Source organism: Gopherus flavomarginatus, chromosome 9, assembly GCF_025201925.1.
Source record: "Gopherus flavomarginatus isolate rGopFla2 chromosome 9, rGopFla2.mat.asm, whole genome shotgun sequence".
In the NCBI taxonomy this organism is placed as follows: domain Eukaryota; kingdom Metazoa; phylum Chordata; order Testudines; family Testudinidae; genus Gopherus; species Gopherus flavomarginatus.
Window position 1 is genome coordinate 22,257,978 of NC_066625.1, and position 18,880 is coordinate 22,276,857.

The following is an 18,880-nucleotide window of genomic DNA, read 5'->3' on the forward strand; positions in this document are numbered from 1 at the left end:
TCCTCCTGATAAATTCCTGATACAATAAGTCCCATAATTTTGTCACATGCTGGCATAAGAAAGTGACTCAACATGCCAAATTTTGTGTATTCAGTGCTTTAATGTGCACATTTGTCAGATACTGTAGATTTGTTACAGTTTTCTGTCCAAAATGAAGAGACGATGTACTTTCGTATTTCCCAGATGAATCTTGTTTGTGTTAAAGAAATATGCAGCGTGCTTACAGTGCTATCTGAAATGTTTGTCCATTGTACAGCAATGTAATAGTATTAAAATGAATTTTTGGCTTTCCACCAAAAGGAACTTGTTCATATAGATATGTTTTTTACATAAATGTTACTATAAAGTATCTCTTTTGCCCACAAAAGACCAATGCATAATTAATAGTGAATATGCTGAATATGCTTTTAGCAAAATGCAGTGCAAATAAAACAACATGCTGGTTTTGTTTTGTTTTGAGTACTAAGTCTTATTTTATCCTCAGGTAGCTGAACTGAAGATGGAATTGAAATTAAGGGGATTGCCAGTGTCTGGAACTAAAACAGATCTTATTGAGCGTCTAAAACCCTACCAAGATCTTAATAATAATGGTGTCAATACTAATAAAGTGGTTGCAATAACCACTTCTACTGGTGTCATCAGTAACACAGGGGAGGTAACTGTGGCATTCCCTGTTACAACATTAAATAAATCAGTGGGGAGCTTTCCTTCAGAAACGTCGTCTGCTGGAACTGGCTTCAAATTAGCACATACTGAAAGCATTAGCTCCCCTTTGCCCATTTCACCATCTCCTTCAGAACAGTCAAGTCTGAGCACAGATGACACAAACATAACAGATACTTTCACAGAATTGATGAGCATGATGTCACCGTCGCAGTTCTTAAGCACATCACCTCTAAGAATGACTGTGAATGAAGATAGTCCGAGTCATGCCAGTGGAAGCATTTCAAGCATGGAGCTTGATGCAGCAGAAAAGGACCGCAAGCTTCAAGAAAAAGAGAAGCAGATTGAAGAGCTCAAAAGGAAACTGGAACAAGAACAGAAACTTGTGGAAGTACTGAAAATGCAACTGGAGGTTGAAAAACGAGGTCAGCAGCAGCAGCAGCAATCCCAGACTCCTGTTAACTCCATAACTACGTTGGATCAGAAACAGTTAAATGCTGCTATCAAAGATGAAAACACTCTCACTGATTGCTGTAGTCCAAGGCAACCAGTATCTGTAACCAACCATTCTTTAGGACAGCCAGTGTCTACTGGTGGCCAGAACCTAGTTGCTAAAAAGGCTGTTGTTATCAAACAGGAGGTACCTTTGGCCAAAGCTGAACCACAGAATGTAATCTCTCAATTCTATGTGAGTTCACAGAGGCAGCCACAAACTGCAGTTGTTGCACAGCCTCAAGCCTTACTAGCTACCCATGGAACAACACAGTTGCTACTCCCACTGTCTATCCAAGGACCGAATTCAGCCACTTCAGTGCAGCTACCATTGGGCAATATACAGCTACAGGTATGAAATGTTTTCTCTATCTTTAATCATTTAAATTACCCATTATGATTGTCAGCCATGCTACTCATTTTTATATAGAGTAGAAAAGCGCTGTTTATGTTCTTAATAATTGTAAAAATATTGACTTATTTCATGATTGCATTAGACTTGAGTAGAAACTATCAAGAGCCAATCGTTTCAGTTAGCTTCTTTTCCCATACTCAGGCATTTCCTAGATGAGTCCTTTTTGTGCATTCTAGCAAAGATATTTTGAAAAGTTTCCTTGACAGTTATTCTTCCAAGGATTAAACCTACTAGCCCAAGAAGCAAGTACCTGCAGCCCTCTATCCCTTTCCACATGCACTCCCTCCTGCCCCCAGTAAATCAACTCAGACTTCCTACCACCACACAAGTCATCAGTTCTTCCCCCATAAATAAAATAAGTTCTGCTGCTCATTCGTCAGATAAAATGAATTCTCACAGGCACTTACCTTCCAATTAATCAGCTTTAGACTCTCCCTAAATCAATTAATTCTGGCCTCAACAACCACATATCCCCCACATGCTGGGATCTCCCCTGCCAGTGTAGCTTGGGAAGGCCTATCTCTTTGCTTGGAACATCTGCTGTCTTCCTGGATATGCAAATAGCTCTTCTGCACATGGGCCACTCTGCTCCTTGCTCCCCTAACCTTCATGTAAAGCAGCAGATCCAGCCCCTTTGCTCCAGCAACCCCACTCTCCACAATATAAATCACTTAAGTGATTCTAGTGCAAATGATCTCCATGACATTCTGTACTACTGAAATGTGAATGGAAACTTTGGAGTCTCCTTGATCTCCTTTCATTCAGATTTTGTAGTAGTAACATCATTTAGTTTTAGTAGGCTACCAAACTAAGAAGAAAAAAAACTGATGACTTAACAGTATCACCTATCATATCTGCCTGCAGTGATGGTACGCTTTGTTTAGGAAATTAGAGACTGCCCAGATTGTGTTGGGGGAGAATTAGCTTTGCCATAGTAAAGTTCTTAATGTTTTGGGGTTGTTTTTTTGGAGGGTGGGAAGGGATTTACATTACCATACATTTGAGGTTCAAGGAACAGGTGTATAGAACGGGGTTTCTCAGTTCTGTACAAATATTCTACTATATATTCATGTGCAATTGCTGTTTCATTTGCTGCCTGTCTCACTAAGAATTCGGTGGAGTTTTCCCAGACTGTACAGAAAGTATCCTATTCAGATTTTCTGATCCGTACTGGATCAGAACATATAACTCTGTTGTTTGCAAAATGCGTATTTGGACTTTTCTCCCAAGTTCATCTGTATGTTTGCCCATCTACTTCTATTTTACTTTTACATACTCAAATATTGGGCTGTAAATGGAATCTGTGGAATCAGAAAGTGAAACAGTATTCAGACAATGTGACTTCTTTAATGATTGTAAATTACCACAACTGAGGATTATTGATTATGCCATAACAATACTGTAAATAGCTAAAATGTTAAATGTCATTGTGTAAATTTCATCTGTCTTTAGGCTCAGTCACAAGCAGGAATTCAGGCTTCCTCACAAGTATCTGCGCCTGTTTCATCTTCTGGTCTAGTTCAGACAGCAGCAGAGATGCATGGTCCACTATCAAAACAAAGTACTGTCACCCAGTATGTGCTCAGTCAGGCCCAACAAATCAGAAAGGTTTGTGACTACTGATGAGATACAAATGTGAAATTATTGTATACTGTAATTTGAGGCATTTCTGTTACTATTTGCTACATGGGTTACCTATGTGCTCTGTTAGGAAATATTATCCTTTCTAAGGCAGTCAGCCTGGTTTACTAGATACTATATGGTGGACCAGAATGATTCTGTAGCTCAGTGGTTAGGGTGCCCATCTGGAAAACCCAGGTTCCAGGCTCTGCTCCAATGAATATTTAAGTATTTTATACAAAGTGAAACAGCTTCTACAGGGGAGAGTGAGAGAGATCTATTCCAGAGTACCCTATACTCTGGTGGTTTGGATTCACTTTAGAGACAGGAAACCCTGTTTTGAATCAGTGTGTGGGGATTTGTACCAAAGTCTCCCACATATCCAGTGAGTGCTCTAACCACTGGGCTATAGAACATAGAAGGGATGAATTTCCTCATTTTTTTTGGTGAGAAAGACACCTAAGCTGGATCTGGCCTAACTCCAGGGGTGGGTTCAGGCCTGTGAATGCAGAGTGGAGGGAAATATCTCCCTGCAGTCCACAGTTAGGTGCCCAGTTCCCTTTAAGGGCCAAAACTTGAGACCACACCCCTTTCCAATATTTTCTATTGCCTGCTTTAGGCAGCTTTCTGCTTAGCGTGCTGGCTTATGTGAATCCTGTTCTTTGGCACGTAACTTGGGTCTGTAGATTCCACTGCACCCCAGGATGCCTACATTTTAGGGATTGCACTGCTGAGTCTAAGTCACCTTTCTGGACCTAGCTGTTAACCTCTCTGTGCACCGTATTTTCCCTATGTGAAAAAATGGGGCTGATGGGCCTTAAACTTTAATAAGGTAGGTATCATGAAAGAAAACTACTGTATTAGTACTAGCTGTTGTATTTCTTTGTTATTAAGAATGTGTTATCGTATTGATGGGAAAAAAATGCTGTTCCCATTTTTTCCATTTCTTTCTTTAGATTGTGCTCAAATAAGGACTTTTTATCTTAAAGGGGTAGACATTACTGTCTTTATGTAGTTTTGATAATCCAGATGTACAAAAGGGAGCCCCTAATTTGGCATGTATTTTAGATATGCATTAGTTTATATCATCTTTTTCTAAGAACTAGTTTGAAATTAAATCAGGCCAGAAATTAGTACAATTGTGCTTTATTGGTTGGCCACTAGGTGGAGATGTTATTTTAAATTGTTTTATGCCTCAAAATGTGCCAGAAACCATGTTCCTCTCAGTACAACACTGATAGGTCATGTGCTGCTTGGAAAAATCAGAGAAGAGAGCAGTTTAGATTTTTTTAAGTATAATCATCAGCAGAAGCTATTTGCCAGACTCTTCAAACAGACTGAAGCAGTATTATAAATTTCAGGTGAGTGAAGGCTCGACACTGCACAGTGATAGTCTCTCTCTAGGAACAGCAGTGGTGACAGTTGCTCCAGACTCTTCTGCCTGATGCACTGAAAAATACAGACAATTATTGTAGTTATAGAAAACACACTTTCCCAGGTAGAAGTTAAGCAAACAAATACATAAGTAAGAAAGCATAATTGCTTTTACTTTCCCTAATGATTTTAATGTCATTTAACCATCATTGTGAATATAAAAATGTTAGCTTTTGATAAAATATTAATCCTTTACAGGTTTTCCCATCTAATACATCAAATGCAGTATTTCCCTATCAAAATCCACCAGTTACAACACTACAGCAGCCTTTTATCAATAAGGCATTAAACACTAGCCTCGATGCTGCGAAGAACCAGGTTCCCTCAGTGCAAAATGGACCCAGTAAGGTAAGATTTGCTCACTTCTCTGAAAGACTGTTGCTATATTTTTTATTAAGAAAATGTAAGCATGAGGAATTAGTGTTGGGTGTATATGAATATTTTACATACAGAATATATACAATGTCTAATCTAGCTGTAAAAAATAACTGATAGTGTGTGATTACTTTTAACTAGAGAGTTATCTGACTAGAGTAAATCTAATATTTATATAGCTAGTCCCCTTAGGAATAGTTTACTTTACCAGTATGGTGCACTTGTTTGTTCATTATGTTGTTGTTTCACACAGCCTGACTCACCATCTGAGTCCCAACCATATATCATACAACATTCTCTATTCAGCAATCCAGTAACCAAGACAAAAGACCCTCCACGTTATGAAGAGGCCATAAAACAAACCCGCAACATGCAGGCATGTCAGCGAGAGGTAGGTTAAATAAGAGAAAATAACTATCAGATAACTCTATGTAAAAAGGGGAAAAATTATTAAAATCAGTGTCAATGTGTTGGTCCAAGTGCCAGGATTTTCCTGCATGAACTCCATTGCTTATACCAGGGGTCTCAAACTCAGTTTACCTTAGGGCCAGTGCCAGTCCTCAGATCCTCTCAGCGGCCAATAATGTCACTGAAGATGGTGTTCAGAAAAGAAAAATATTTATGTTGTATTTTTTATTTCAAATTTCTTAGAAATAATAAAACTGTCATACAACTTTATACAGTTCTTCGTCTGCCAGATAGTTTTTAGTGTTTTCCAGACACCTGGCAACACTTCAGTTCTGTCAGTTTGTTGATATTTGGCCTCAGTGACTGAGCAGTTGAAACCTTCAAGATTGCAGCAAGGTGTGCATCAGATAGTTATGTTCAGTATTTGACTTATTTATAGTCACGGAAAAAAAATGATGTTGCCTCCGTGGCTGACTCTGCCTGGTGACTAGTGATGCTATCTCTGTCCCTCTCCCCCAGCCAATGGGAGCTGCGGGGGGCAGGGCAGAGGGGAACCTGCAGCAGACATTGCTGGCAGTGTGTCTGCCTGCGTCCGTGGGCTGCAGTGGGGAGGTTCTCTGGCCGCAGATGGCCCACAGGCCGGGACTTTGAGACCCCTGGCTTAGACCTCCCCTATTGACATTTGGATATATATAGTGATCTTCACTCTAAGAGCTCTAGTTTTTCATGATTCTGTTAACTGAATTTATCCTTTAGATAAAATTATTTCAGATCTACAAAATATTGATTGGCTGTATATTAGCTGTATGGAAATTATTAATATTGTGACATTATCAAATCTGACACCTTGTTACCAATCTAGTAATAATTACCCTTCAAATGACATTGCACATCTTCAGCTCTTTAAAGAGTTCGTCTGACCCATAATACCTTGAAAATGGTTAAGCTGTATTTGATAAGTGTACGATTTATTATTTTTCCATTGTTTGTATTTGTGTAAAATTGTTCAACATTTAAAAGGTACATTAGAAGGATCACCCCAAAAGACCCCCTCATTTTAATGTGTTGTCAGTACTATTATGAGGTATATTGGAGGGTGGGCCTTAAAGTGTCACATGACATCATTTACATTGGCAATGAGGAGACTTCAAGACAGTTGCACGGCAGGCTGCTCATTTGCATTTTGTCATAATAATTTCTTTAGAACATTTAAAAAAAAAAAAGTATAACCAGTAGCCCACCCACTAGTCTTGGCTGGTGCTTACGTGGTAGAAAAAGCCGCTGTTTAAAAAGCTATTAAATACATCAACATTACTTACATTATTTTCTCATAAAATATTTCTCCTTCACTGTCAGCGTTTTCCTGATTTGCTTTATGCTAATCCCCTCAGTGACAAAACTATAACACATATGACAACCACCATCTAATATCATTCAAAGTATTATTTAAAAGCATGGCATTACTCCATCTTTTATTGGTGAGGTTAAAGTCATTTAAAAAAAAAAATCTAGAGCCATAATCCAAGCTAATGTTAATAGTGTTACTGAGGGAAGCTGGCATCAGTCAACATCTTATATTAGCGTCTGCATGACAAGAAATTCTCTCTTACAGATTTCAAATGCACACAGTCAGCAGATGGATGATCTCTTTGATATCCTCATTAAGAGTGGAGGTAAGTCAGATTAACACTATGTGTACTGTATAGACAAAACTATTTAAAAAACTGACAGAAATTAGAACAAGAAATTAAGATGCGACAGGAAGAAAGGAGTAAGAAAGAAAATGGGGCCAATACAGCAGAGGGGTCTCCTCTGCTGGAACAAGTGGCTATTAAGGTACCAACCATGGCATTTATTATTCCTCTTCAGTTCTCTAAGAACACTGTACCTAAATGCAAAGTATTTCAAAGGCCAAAGTCCTGCTGGCACTGAGGAAAATAATAATTCACCCCATGCCCCAAGATGACTGCTGCTGTAGAAGGCTGTCAGTTGTTATACATTAGCTTTAGACAGTAACAAAAATATCTTACTAGACAGTATACAAGTAGTTCTATATTTTAACTAAACAGCTGTTGATCAAGGTTTCAGCTCTCATTTTGAGGCAATTAACACATTCATTTCAGGGGTATGTGGGAAGTAAACTACTTATGGTTCAGAGGAAAGAGGTGTAATTAAAATCTGCTTTCAGTAGATTTATATAGATTAAATTTTGAAGTTATTTGTATTTAAAACAAGAATTACAATATTTTAATCAGATTACAGCATCTAAACTGAATCAGGGTATGATTCTCTGTTATTTCAATAAAGCGCTTCAATGTCCAGCTGTTCATAAAGCTGCCCCAGTAGGAAAAGATGAACAATTGATGTCTTACCAAGGTATTTTAGGGTACTCATCACTATGGTGTCTTGAGTTTACTAGCAGGTTTCAGCTAGTAATAAATATTGAAGGACAATGCTATATCCAGAGTCTTACAAACACATACTTATGTAAATTTAGTATATTCCTCATCTGCCATTCTAGAAAATGTTTCCTCCCCATTTCTGTTGAACAGTGTTTCTCAGTGACTTGTCCGTGGACTAGCACCAGTCCCTGGTATCAAAAAGGTTGTGAAACACTGCTCTAGAATACTGGCCATTCTGCTCATGCTGCACAGTCTTTTTTCTGGGCTCTTTCACATACCCCTCATGACTCCATGCAGCCCTCATCTTAGAATGTGAGCAAGCCTGGAGAACCACTTCAGTCACTCTCTGGGTAATTTATTTAAGTGGTAAAAGCTCTCAGTCACTTCCCCTTTCTAACAGGGTTCAATAATAATCTGTACGGTCAGTATCCTTGATGTGGTTTTAGTTCTGCCGCTATAGCTCGTGTGTATTACTGACTATCACATCAAGCCAATTGTGGTTGCAGAGTTTTTGCATCTGCCACCTGAGAAAAACCTGCACTCTAATTCTTACCATTCATTATGTCTGCTAACAGTAGTATAGCATAGTGTTTGGTAGAATGAAATAAAAGGGAGAGACAAAGAAAAACTTCATATTAGATAATCTGGAAAAAAGAAAATATATACTGTGACAAAGTTCCTCTTCTACCTTGGTGGGTCCTATGCTTACTGGCAGATTTGCTCACCTCACAGATTCACCCTATGGGTCGGGAAACAGCTAAAAGACCTTCCCCTCTGGTAGAAACCACAGTCCAGGTCAATTCCTCCTGTGTTTGATCAGGAGTTGGGAGGTTTGGGGGGAACATGGGCCCAGCCTCTACTCCAGGTTCCAGCCCAGGGCCCTGTGGACTGCAGCTGTCTAGAGTGCCTCCTGGTAGTTGCATGACAGCTACAACTCCCTGGGCTACTTCCCCATGGCCTCCTCCCAACACCTTCTTTGTCCTCACCACCGGCCCTTCCTCCTAATGTCTGATAACACTTGTACCTCTTAGTCCTCCAGCAGTATGCTTATTCACTCTCAGCTTCTTGCACACCTCTTGCTCCCAGTTCCTTTCACGCACTTCCTCTCCTCTGGCCTGACTGGAGTGAGCCCTTTTATAGCATCAGAGGGGCCTTAATTAGAGTCAGGTGCTTAAGTCTCACCTGACTCTTAGCAGGTTAATTGGAGTCAGTTGTTCTCATTAGCCTGGAGCAGCCCCTGCTCTGGTCACTCAGGGAACAGAAAACTGCTTATCCAGTGGCCAGTATATCTCCCTTCTACTACTCTGCTGTTCCCAAGTGGCCTGGGTCTATCACAATACAGAATAAAGCATGTTTCCATTGACATTTTCTATTGTAATGTACAAAATTAACATGTTAAAACCTAACCATCAAAGAAACTATTGGGGGAAATAGGCATGAAATGTGCACATACATTAGTTAATGGCTAAAGTCCTGTCCCATTTAATTAAGTAAATTAAAATGTGACATAATTAATCTTCCAGTCAGCATTTAAACTAAGGTTAAAGATCAGAAAGCAACTCTGAACAAAAGAATTTTGCAAACTAGCATTGGCATAAAAATATACATAAAATTAATTGTATGCAGAGAAATGGTTAATATACTCAGAGAAAAATCAAATTAGTGTAATATTTAGTGTTGCTTCCATAAGGAACTGATGAGTGCCAAGATAAAAAACTGATTGTACATTAGTAGCTGGAATTTCAACCACATCCTAAAAATCTACAGTATTTCTGCTAGTCAAAATTAATTGAAGAGTTATAAGAATAAATAAGAATTGAATTATACAATGCAGGGATTGTATAATCTGAAAGCAAAGTAGCTGCCTTTAACCACAATATAAGACCTTTGTAATAACCAACTGAGACTATTACACAAAAATGCAAACTTCTTAATACAGGTCAAGCTTTGTTTAATGTGCACAAATAGTTCTAATGCTCCCAAAAACATCTTCATGCTAACGGTTCTGTGCTTCTCACTTCCAAATGATAATGTAAAGTTATGGGAAATGGTAAAGAACACATTATTATGCTTACTCAGATATATAAAAACATCTGTAGCAGAGAGTCAAGAAATTTATGGTTTGATCAGTAAGAGTCATTTGCCAATTCCTGTAAGTTAGGGGAAAAAAATAAGCAAAAATACTGTGGCAGATATTTTCCATCTTCTTACTAAAAAGGAAAGACCTCCATTCCTGGGTTATTGCCCTAACCTACATGAGCTTTGCACTAAAAACCTTTCCCAGCATAATGTTGGCTACGGATATGTTTTAAATATCAACAGAAGCCCTCTTGCAGATGCAGTTATGCTGGCAAAAAAGTGCTTTTGCTGACATAGATAAGGCCCTAATTGAACTGCAGCTGAGCTGCAGACAAGTAATAACAGATCTTATTATTATGGGTGTCCGGGGCTCCTATTGTCAGCCTTGCACACGGCAGGGCACCTGCTGTCAAAATTGCAGTGGAAGCCTAATAGTGCGGAATCCTCAATATCACAAATTAAGCTGGGCCTTAGATATAGCTTTTTTGTTTGGGAAACTAGTATGAGCTATACTAGCAAAAGCACATTTTTGCCATTAGAAGCTGTCTCTCTACTAAGAAGGTTTACTGGAACAGCTATACCAGCAACCCTTTTTAGTGAAGGCTAGACTCGAGAAAACTGTGTGGTTGGTAGACCAGAAAGCTTTTCATTGTCTTCACTTAACGTTTTATGTACAAAAATTGTTGGTGAACTCTTTTCAGTTAATAAATGTACAACAGAGGCATGATCTTGCAACTAGTTCCATTAACTTTACTGGGGCTATTTGATTAAGAGCAGCAGGGTTGAAGTTTAGAAAGAGCTAATAAACAAAACATAAGAAAATATAGGCATACTTGTTCCGTTAGCCTCCTCAAGGACTTGTGCAGTTACTGCTTAAGTAGAAATGTCCTTTTAATAAGAACAACACTAGGTGCGCTTTTGTTCTAAGGTAATATTTGGTGCTAAGTTAGTGAAACAGCTGTATAACTGTGGTAAAATACACTTGGACATAGCACTAGTATTTCAGATCTTCAGTTTAGAAAGACCATGGACATCATGTCAGTCCTCCTCGGATGGATACAATATTTCGGACTTGCTGAAATATTACTGAGAAGCAAAGATGTGGAGATCACTTTAAAAGAGATTGTGTCTCATTATTAGAATTATTTACAGTGTTGTTATAGCCATGTTGGTCCCAGGATATTAGACAGATGTAGCGAATTAGGCAGTATCTTTTATTGGACCAACTCCTGAAGAAGTGTTCGGTGTAAGCTCAAAAGCTTGTCTTTCATCAACAGAAGTTGATCCAATAAGAGATATTATCTCACCTACCTTGTCTCATTATTAAAACAATAAACAATGTCACATGCTTAGTTTATATTTACTGTTTGTACCTCAAGGAAGTAGTTAGTAGTTGAATATTTGAAGATGCCTAATCTTTGTATGCCCTTTATTTTCATGGATTTATTTTAACTTTCTTTTATACAGAGATTTCCCTCCCTATAAAAGAGGAACCATCTCCCATTTCCAAAATGAGACCAGTTACAGCCAATATCACCACAATGCCAGTGAACACAGTGGTATCTCGCCCACCACCACAAGTCCAAATGGCACCTCCTATGTCTTTAGAACCAACAAACAGTTTGTCTATAAGTTTGGAGAACCAACTTGAAGCTCTCTTGGATGGAACTTTACCTTCAGGTAATGAAATTCCTCAACTAACAAGCAGTAGTGAGGACAGAGAATCATTTTCTCTGATTGAAGATCTTCAGAATGATCTGCTTAATCACTCCAGCATGCTTGATCATGCTCATTCGCCAATGGAAACAGCTGACCAACAATTCACTGCTAATAGTTCCTGTTTATCTCTTGACCTTCCTGACACAAATTTAGACAATATGGAGTGGTTAGACATTACCATGCCCAATTCCTCATCGGGGCTTACTCCTCTGAGCTCTGCTGCCCCAAGTATGTTTTCCACTGACTTTCTAGATCCACAAGACCTACAGCTGCACTGGGATTAAGCTATAGAGGTGCAGCAAATTAAAATTTGACTTTATCTGTTTACAGTATATGTTCTTTATGACACAATTCTGGTTGCAATTAAGGTAAATTACCACAAAATGATTGGGAAGGAGAAATGCTTGATGCTAATTCTGCATTTATGTTGAAGTATACAAGTAAGTTTCTTTACCCTTCTATCAATAATGCAGATCAGAGCCATCTGGAAATTATACTTCACAGGTCAAGAGAGAATGATTGTAGTTATTGATGAAAAGTACCACCCAGAAGAAAGCAGGAAAAAAAAGTGTATATAGGAAATAGCATTGACATATCTTCATAATGCTCAAACGAACTGCAAAACGTGTGGTCATTTGATTAGACTTTAAACAGAAGAAAAATAGTGCAATCAGATTTCAACCTACTGTACCAATAAAGAGTAAACATTGTTTGAGGGAAGGTCAGATATCACTGCACTTGATTGTTCCTGTGGACAGCCTGAGCCAAGATCAAGAGGCATTGTAAGGGCAAAGGCAACTAAAAGCACTGGCTGGTTCAGTGAAATTTCACTTGTCTAGAGTTTTTAAATTTGTTCAAGTTGTATTTGTATTTTATTTTATTTTATTTTCTGTGACTTTTAGAAAACTCTTACTCTATTTCAATTTTAAATCCTGAGGGAAGAACTTAACTGCAGCCAAAGGGATATTTTAAATGTAATTGCACACAATCCACTGTAGCAAGGCCAGGTATATTGAGAACACTGAATTTTCTATAGCAACACTTTGGATTTATTAGATATGTGTATATCAGACAGTTATTTGTATACTTTTTACCTTTGTGACTTGTACAGCTTATTTTTGTGAAGGCAGAGTAGCAGTGGTCACCAAACCAACAGACTATAGTATTCTAAGAATATTTAATATCCAAAGTTTACTTCCATTGTTTCAGAGACTATTTGCTAGAGACATTCATCTAGCCAAATATCTCAAAGAATCATTTCAGGATAGTAAAATGTTTACAGGACAATACAAGAGGGGTTCCATATAATTGTTGTAGGCCCTGATCTTGCAAACATTTATGGACATGAGTAAGACATGCTGACCGCAATTAAAATTTTTGCAGAATCAAGGTCAGAATTCATAGGATGTACTGACAAGATAGGCAACTTTAATCTCTTAAGATAGCGACATACCCACTCCCTAACCCCTGAACATCTTAGATAAAAGTTGTTCAGGAGCAATGAAAAAATAGAAAAGCTTCAAGATGTAAAATTCAACACTATTAAAAAAAATAGAATAAATGATTGTAGCAAAAAACAGTACTTAGTTGAGGGCATGCTGGATTGGTGGTGATGGGTATACAGTAACAAATGACAACCCCCTAATTTGCTCCTTGTAGAATTTCTAACTTTTTAGAAACTAACATGAAAATACTTTGAAAAACAAACCAGAATGAAATATTCTAGAACTCTATTTTATTTCTCATACAATAACTTTAACAGTATTGCTGTAACTAATGCATACATATTCTCACAAAGTTAAGATCAGAAATAAAGCAATTTCTGGGCTGAAAATGGGTCTCAGTTCAGAAACAGGTTTCAGAGTAGCAGCCGTGTTAGTCTGTATCCGCAAAAAGAACAGGAGTACTTGTGGCACCTTAGAGACTAACACATTTATTTGAGCATAAGTTTTCGTGGGCTACAGCCTACTTCATTGGATGCATAGAATGGAACATATACTAAGGAGATATATATACACATACAGAGAACATGAAAAGGTGGGAGTTGCCCTACCAACTCTAAGAGGCTAATTAATTAAGATGAGCAATTATCAGCAGGAGAAAAAAAAAACTTTAGTGATTAATCAAGATGGCCCATTTCAGACACTTTGACAAGAAAGTATGAGGATACTTAATTGTTTTTTCAGTTTCAAAAATAACATTTAGCAAGTGATTAGTGCACAATGTGGTATGAAAGCTTATGTCATTTTGCAGAGGTAAACTGATATCAAAGAAATGATGGAAACAAACTAAAAGTGGTTGCTGTTAACTGTACAGTAACCATACCAAAATGAACTTTCAAAATGGCTGTCAGTACGTCTAGCTTATAATAGTCCAAATTCTTATAATTACTTAATTACCAATCATGAAGTGTGAGCCATTAGTTCTGCTTGGGCAGAGTTCAGCTGACTAAGTATAAACACAGAAATGCAGACTAATGGATTACTTTGCAGACTTGGGGACTAAATTAGCATGTGTACTTTTTGGGATAGATCAGATCAACATTTAAAAACTAATTACATATCTTTATATGAAAATGTTTGCAAACATTTCATAAAAGGCCACACTTATGAAGATGCCAATTCATACATGTAGTTTGGTTTTAAACATAAACATTCTAAAGAAAATGTCTGTCATATTAACAAAAAGCAAAGAAATTCAAAGTTGAGGGATAGGATGCTATCCTTATTCCTCGCTGTTGTGCCTAGATACTGCCAGGAGTAGTTGTGCATACAATACTTGGGTACAATGTTACATATGGACTGTCTGCCTTAAATTTTGATTGTCTTGGCTTTGGCATTATATATACTGTTACTTATGTGTAGTATTTTGCTTTTAATATTGATGATTAGAGTAGGGTTCTTCAGACAATAAATGAACAAATACCCTGACCTTTACTCATTCCACTTGGTGACACTCTCTTGGGGGCTGATCCTATGAGGTGCTAAGTGCCTCCTCTGAGCTCCTGATTCTTCTCTTCGTTTAAGTAAAATCTGAGAACACAGTTAAAGGCACTCAGCACCTTGGAGGAATAGGTGCTTGGTCTGGTAGCTAGACCTGTGTATGAAATTTATATTGTTCTATGCTACTACGTTAGTATATTATATATGATACTGTATGAAAAATGTGCAGGGTGAAATGTGACAACAGACCAAAGACGGTAGTAATGGCCCCTTTTGTCTTTGCCTTCTGTTTAAATGATGGTGATTTTAACTAAAATCAGTTTTCTAGTTGAGGAAATACTATTTTTTTGATGTGCATGTAAATACAGCTTCATACTGGCAATATTGTATAGTATATTGCTATACCAATACCCTTATTGGCAATGTAGAATGTTAACAAACCCACAGGAATCTGTGTGCAGGAAAAAAAAAATCCCATATATCTAAAATGTGCTGATAGCAGTACAGAATTGCTTTCTGCTTATATTGTCTCAATTCACGTAAAACTAAGGAATTAGTATATTGTCTTTGAAACAGAAATGTGGTTTTGTATAATTCAGAATTACTTGTATTCTAAAACCTTATACACACACATAGCTATATGTATGTTCGCTTTAGAGTGTATGTTGTAAAATGTGCTGCAGTATTTGCCATATTCATACATACATGGCATTGTGGAAACATTTTCTTGTGCATGTTTTAAATGATCATTTTTGTAATATAAAAAAGACAGTCATTGTTAAAGATTTGTACAGACTTGTGACTGCTACCACTACAGTGGTATTTCTCATTGTGAGAACAGTTGCACTTGCAAAAGAATGCACTGATACCAAATTCACCAAGCTAGGGAAAGTAAACTAACAAAACATGGTTCCTGTGAACTGCGCTGTTAGTGGATGGTAACATTACAATTAAGGATACCATTTTTATCACTGAATTTACCACAGAAACAGTGTTTCTTCTGCACTTCTAGTGCCCTTCAATACTTAGCAAGGCATATAAGTTTACAAGATACACTTACATGCCATTTTTCTTGAATACTAAACAGTTAATTATCTCTGTCAAATGTAAAAGGCTTTTGAATGGCAGAATTTATGGCAATTGTTCTCTGCGCAACCTAGAACCCAATTCTGAAACCTGAACTTGCAACAGTGAGGGTTTTCAGAATCAGGTTTTTAAAGAGCTAAGTGCCACAGAATTTAGGAAGAACTTCCTACTCCTATGCTGAAATCTTTTTTTAAACAGTTATTAAAATATAGTTAGTTCACCGAGGTGACCTTAAGGTAGGTAAGCAGGTATATAAAATAAGCAACATATGGATGTGTTCTATTGGTATTTGGCTATCTGCCAATATACAAAGCACATTTGTATGGCTGAAACCTGTTAACAGATAGGCAACATAATTGATAACCCAGCACAAGCTGTCCAACTGCTCTAGGTCACAAAAGACGACCCACTGTAATCACAGAATACTTTAACTGGAAGGGCCTTGTAAAGCTGATTAATGCACAATCATTTATTTGGATTGCATCCTAATTTTTTTTTAAACTGGAAAATAAATATTAGAACATAGTGCCACAAAATTCTGAATAAAGAACCCTTAAATGTTGAAACACTTTACTGTTGCAGAACTGTTAAATTTTTTAATCTGTTCTCCTATCACCTTTCTTGTCAATCAGATAACATAGCTGTAAAGAGACTAAGTGGAATGTGAAAAAAAATGTTCACAGAAGATGCACTGCAACTAGAGAACATGCATAAGAGGATCATTATCTGAGCTCTCAAATCTAATTAACTGTATATTTAAACAGTCCCCTTTTACATCAACTTATTAAATGTAAAAGGAAATTGGAAGCAAGCACTGAAGTTCATGCTTCAGTGCAGTTCCACATTAGAAAAGGAGAGACATTGTTACTGCATTCTGCAATGTCTGAGATTGAATGCAAGGAATTTTCTTATCCAGTGTGTAAACGTAGCTTTAGAAATCTAGCAATCGTCTGTTTGAGGGCTACGTTTCAGCAAAGAATAGTAACAAGTACACCTTTATACTACAGTATAACAAAAAAAAATTTTTTTTGTAAGAATACTGCTTAGATAATCAAAAGGAGATACACAGCCTCAAATAAAATAATAGGAACCAAAGCATTGTCATTTATATTGCCAAAGGAGGCATTTTGTATTTTAAAGAAAAAAAGTCAATCCCAAAAAGTATTATCCACTTACTTAGTTATACTTTTTAAAAATTAAGGATGTAGATATTTCTGAAGTTGTTTTTGATGTTAACAGCACACATTTGTTGTTTTGTTTGAGAAATTGTATTAAGTAATATCTGGTTTCTTTCTCCATTGTTGCTTGCAGTAGAAATAATGCTTAGCGTGATAGGTGTTTCTCTTCTTATTTTCATAGTCACAATTATGTCTTAGCATCTCACTTTATGAAAAAAAGAAGAAAGATACTAATCTATGGAGCTCTCTTCATTTAAGCACTAGTTTATTAAATAAAAATTATGGCAATCAGGATGTCCATATATGTATTGCCTTTCTATAAGAAACCAGGATGCCTTTGTATTTGCTGTTTGCACCCCTGAGATAAATTCCATATCTTTGAATGCCATATGTTTTGCACATTGTACTGTATATATGTAATGCATACTGTATTTTTATATGTGTAGTACATTTAACAAATATTTTGTACATAGTGGCAACATTGTAGCTACTGAGGAAATGTTTGACATCAGCATTTTTGCTATGTGTCTCAAATAAAAAAGATAAACTGTGTACATTTTGTTGTTCATGCCTGACAAATACTATCATTTCAGATAGTAATCAGCAAAAGCAACCAAAAACATGCCATCAGAAATATTAACTCCTGACCCCCTGCTACGGTAACACTTGAGTAACCACAGCCCCCAAAAGGAATGAGAATAAAAATATTTAGGTACAAATTCCCTAAAAATGGATTTTTAAAACGTAACAGCATAACAAACTGAAGCTTTAAAATGTAACTTTCTGGAAAAAAACCACAACAGAGATATTTGTAAAGTAGTGAATACCAGACCGGCTGCATGTTCCATTCTAGAAATTTAGCAGAAGATCCATACTGTACACAGTACATTTTATATCTAGAACTATAGAAAATTATCTTCCCAGCACCCAGACACCAGGATTATAGGCAAAAAAATGAAAATCAACTAGAACTTTCCTTTGAAGACCAGAAAAAATTTAGATGTCAAATACCGTATGTGGGAGCAAACTTTTGCCACTTAGCAAGAAAATGGACAATGACTTTTGGAGATGGTTAGCAGAGTCATATTGCAGCAGAGCATTAATTCACCAAAGTCAGTTTTACTCCACATTCTCAATCATCAACTGAGGACCAAGAAAAAATTGTTTTTTAATTACCAGGGCTAAAAGAGCAAATTCTTGTAACTACTGGCATTATAAATACTGTGTAGTCATCCCTTCTATAAACTACCAACAGAAAACCACAAACCTGACAAGTTCACTTAACATTTTGGGAATCAGGTGTGAGAGTAATGTTATTTCCATTACTTTAATGGAAATAAACATTTCTATGCAGCTCTTTAGAAATTCCACTGCTGTGGATCACTAATCCTACTGTTCAAATATTTTTTTGTTTTGGTGAGAAAACTGGTATCAAATACCCTACAGTTTATGCTGTTAATGTCAAATGGTTTAAAATCCACAGTGTAATGCTTGTCTAGAACAGTAAGAACCCCTGCATGGCTGCTGAGTGTTTATCTGTTTCAAATGGAATAGAAAAGAGTCATGTTCCATAAACACAGGAAATATTTCTTCAAGACTAATAATCATTCAGCGATACACATATCTTCCGTTTACACACACAAGGTAACACGGGGCGGGCACGTTTTTTGGCCTAAGTGCCACATGGGGTTTCGTAAATTGTATGAAGGGCAGTTAGAGGAGGGGGTTGTGGCCTGCCCCCCCCCCACGGACTCCTGCCTCATCCAACCCTCCCCTCCTTCCTGACTACACCCTGGGACCCCTGCCCCCATTCAACCCCATTTCCCCTCTGACCACTGTCCACACCCCTGACCACCACCCTGGACTCCCCAGCCCTCCATCCAGCCCCCCCGGTCCCTGCCCCCTCACTGCCTGAAGCACCAGTGGCTGGCAGCACTACAGCCACATCCACCCGGCTGGAGCCAGGCCACTCTACCACCGCCGCCACCACCACGCAGCACAGAGCACCAGGTCAGGCCAGGCTCTGCAGCTGCGCTGCCCAGAGCATTGCAGCTGAGCAAGCAGGCG

At 37.7% G+C, this 18,880-nt stretch overlaps 1 protein-coding gene and 1 long non-coding RNA gene across 13 annotated transcripts in view; one reads left to right on the forward strand and one right to left on the reverse strand.

Moving 5' to 3' along the window:
• Positions 1 to 17,365, forward strand: part of MRTFB (myocardin related transcription factor B) — a 435,216-nt gene extending 417,851 nt beyond the window's left edge. For 11 of the 12 annotated variants that reach the window (XM_050967702.1, XM_050967692.1, XM_050967690.1 and 8 more), the window contains 6 exons: positions 485 to 1,507; positions 3,023 to 3,178; positions 4,823 to 4,972; positions 5,253 to 5,390; positions 7,020 to 7,080; positions 11,356 to 17,365. In XM_050967702.1, coding sequence (XP_050823659.1) covers positions 485 to 1,507; positions 3,023 to 3,178; positions 4,823 to 4,972; positions 5,253 to 5,390; positions 7,020 to 7,080; positions 11,356 to 11,891 — 2,064 coding nt within the window. In that variant the 3' untranslated portion in view covers positions 11,892 to 17,365. The remainder of the gene's footprint in view (positions 1 to 484; positions 1,508 to 3,022; positions 3,179 to 4,822; positions 4,973 to 5,252; positions 5,391 to 7,019; positions 7,081 to 11,355) is intronic. The other variant, XM_050967701.1, reaches the window with a different exon arrangement.
• Positions 2,898 to 5,906, reverse strand: LOC127058188 (uncharacterized). Its single transcript, XR_007776307.1, has 2 exons — positions 5,540 to 5,906; positions 2,898 to 4,639 (listed from the first exon to the last, which is right to left on the reverse strand). It is a non-coding gene; the product is annotated as an uncharacterized LOC127058188 (long non-coding RNA).
• Positions 17,366 to 18,880: the final 1,515 nt, after the last annotated feature.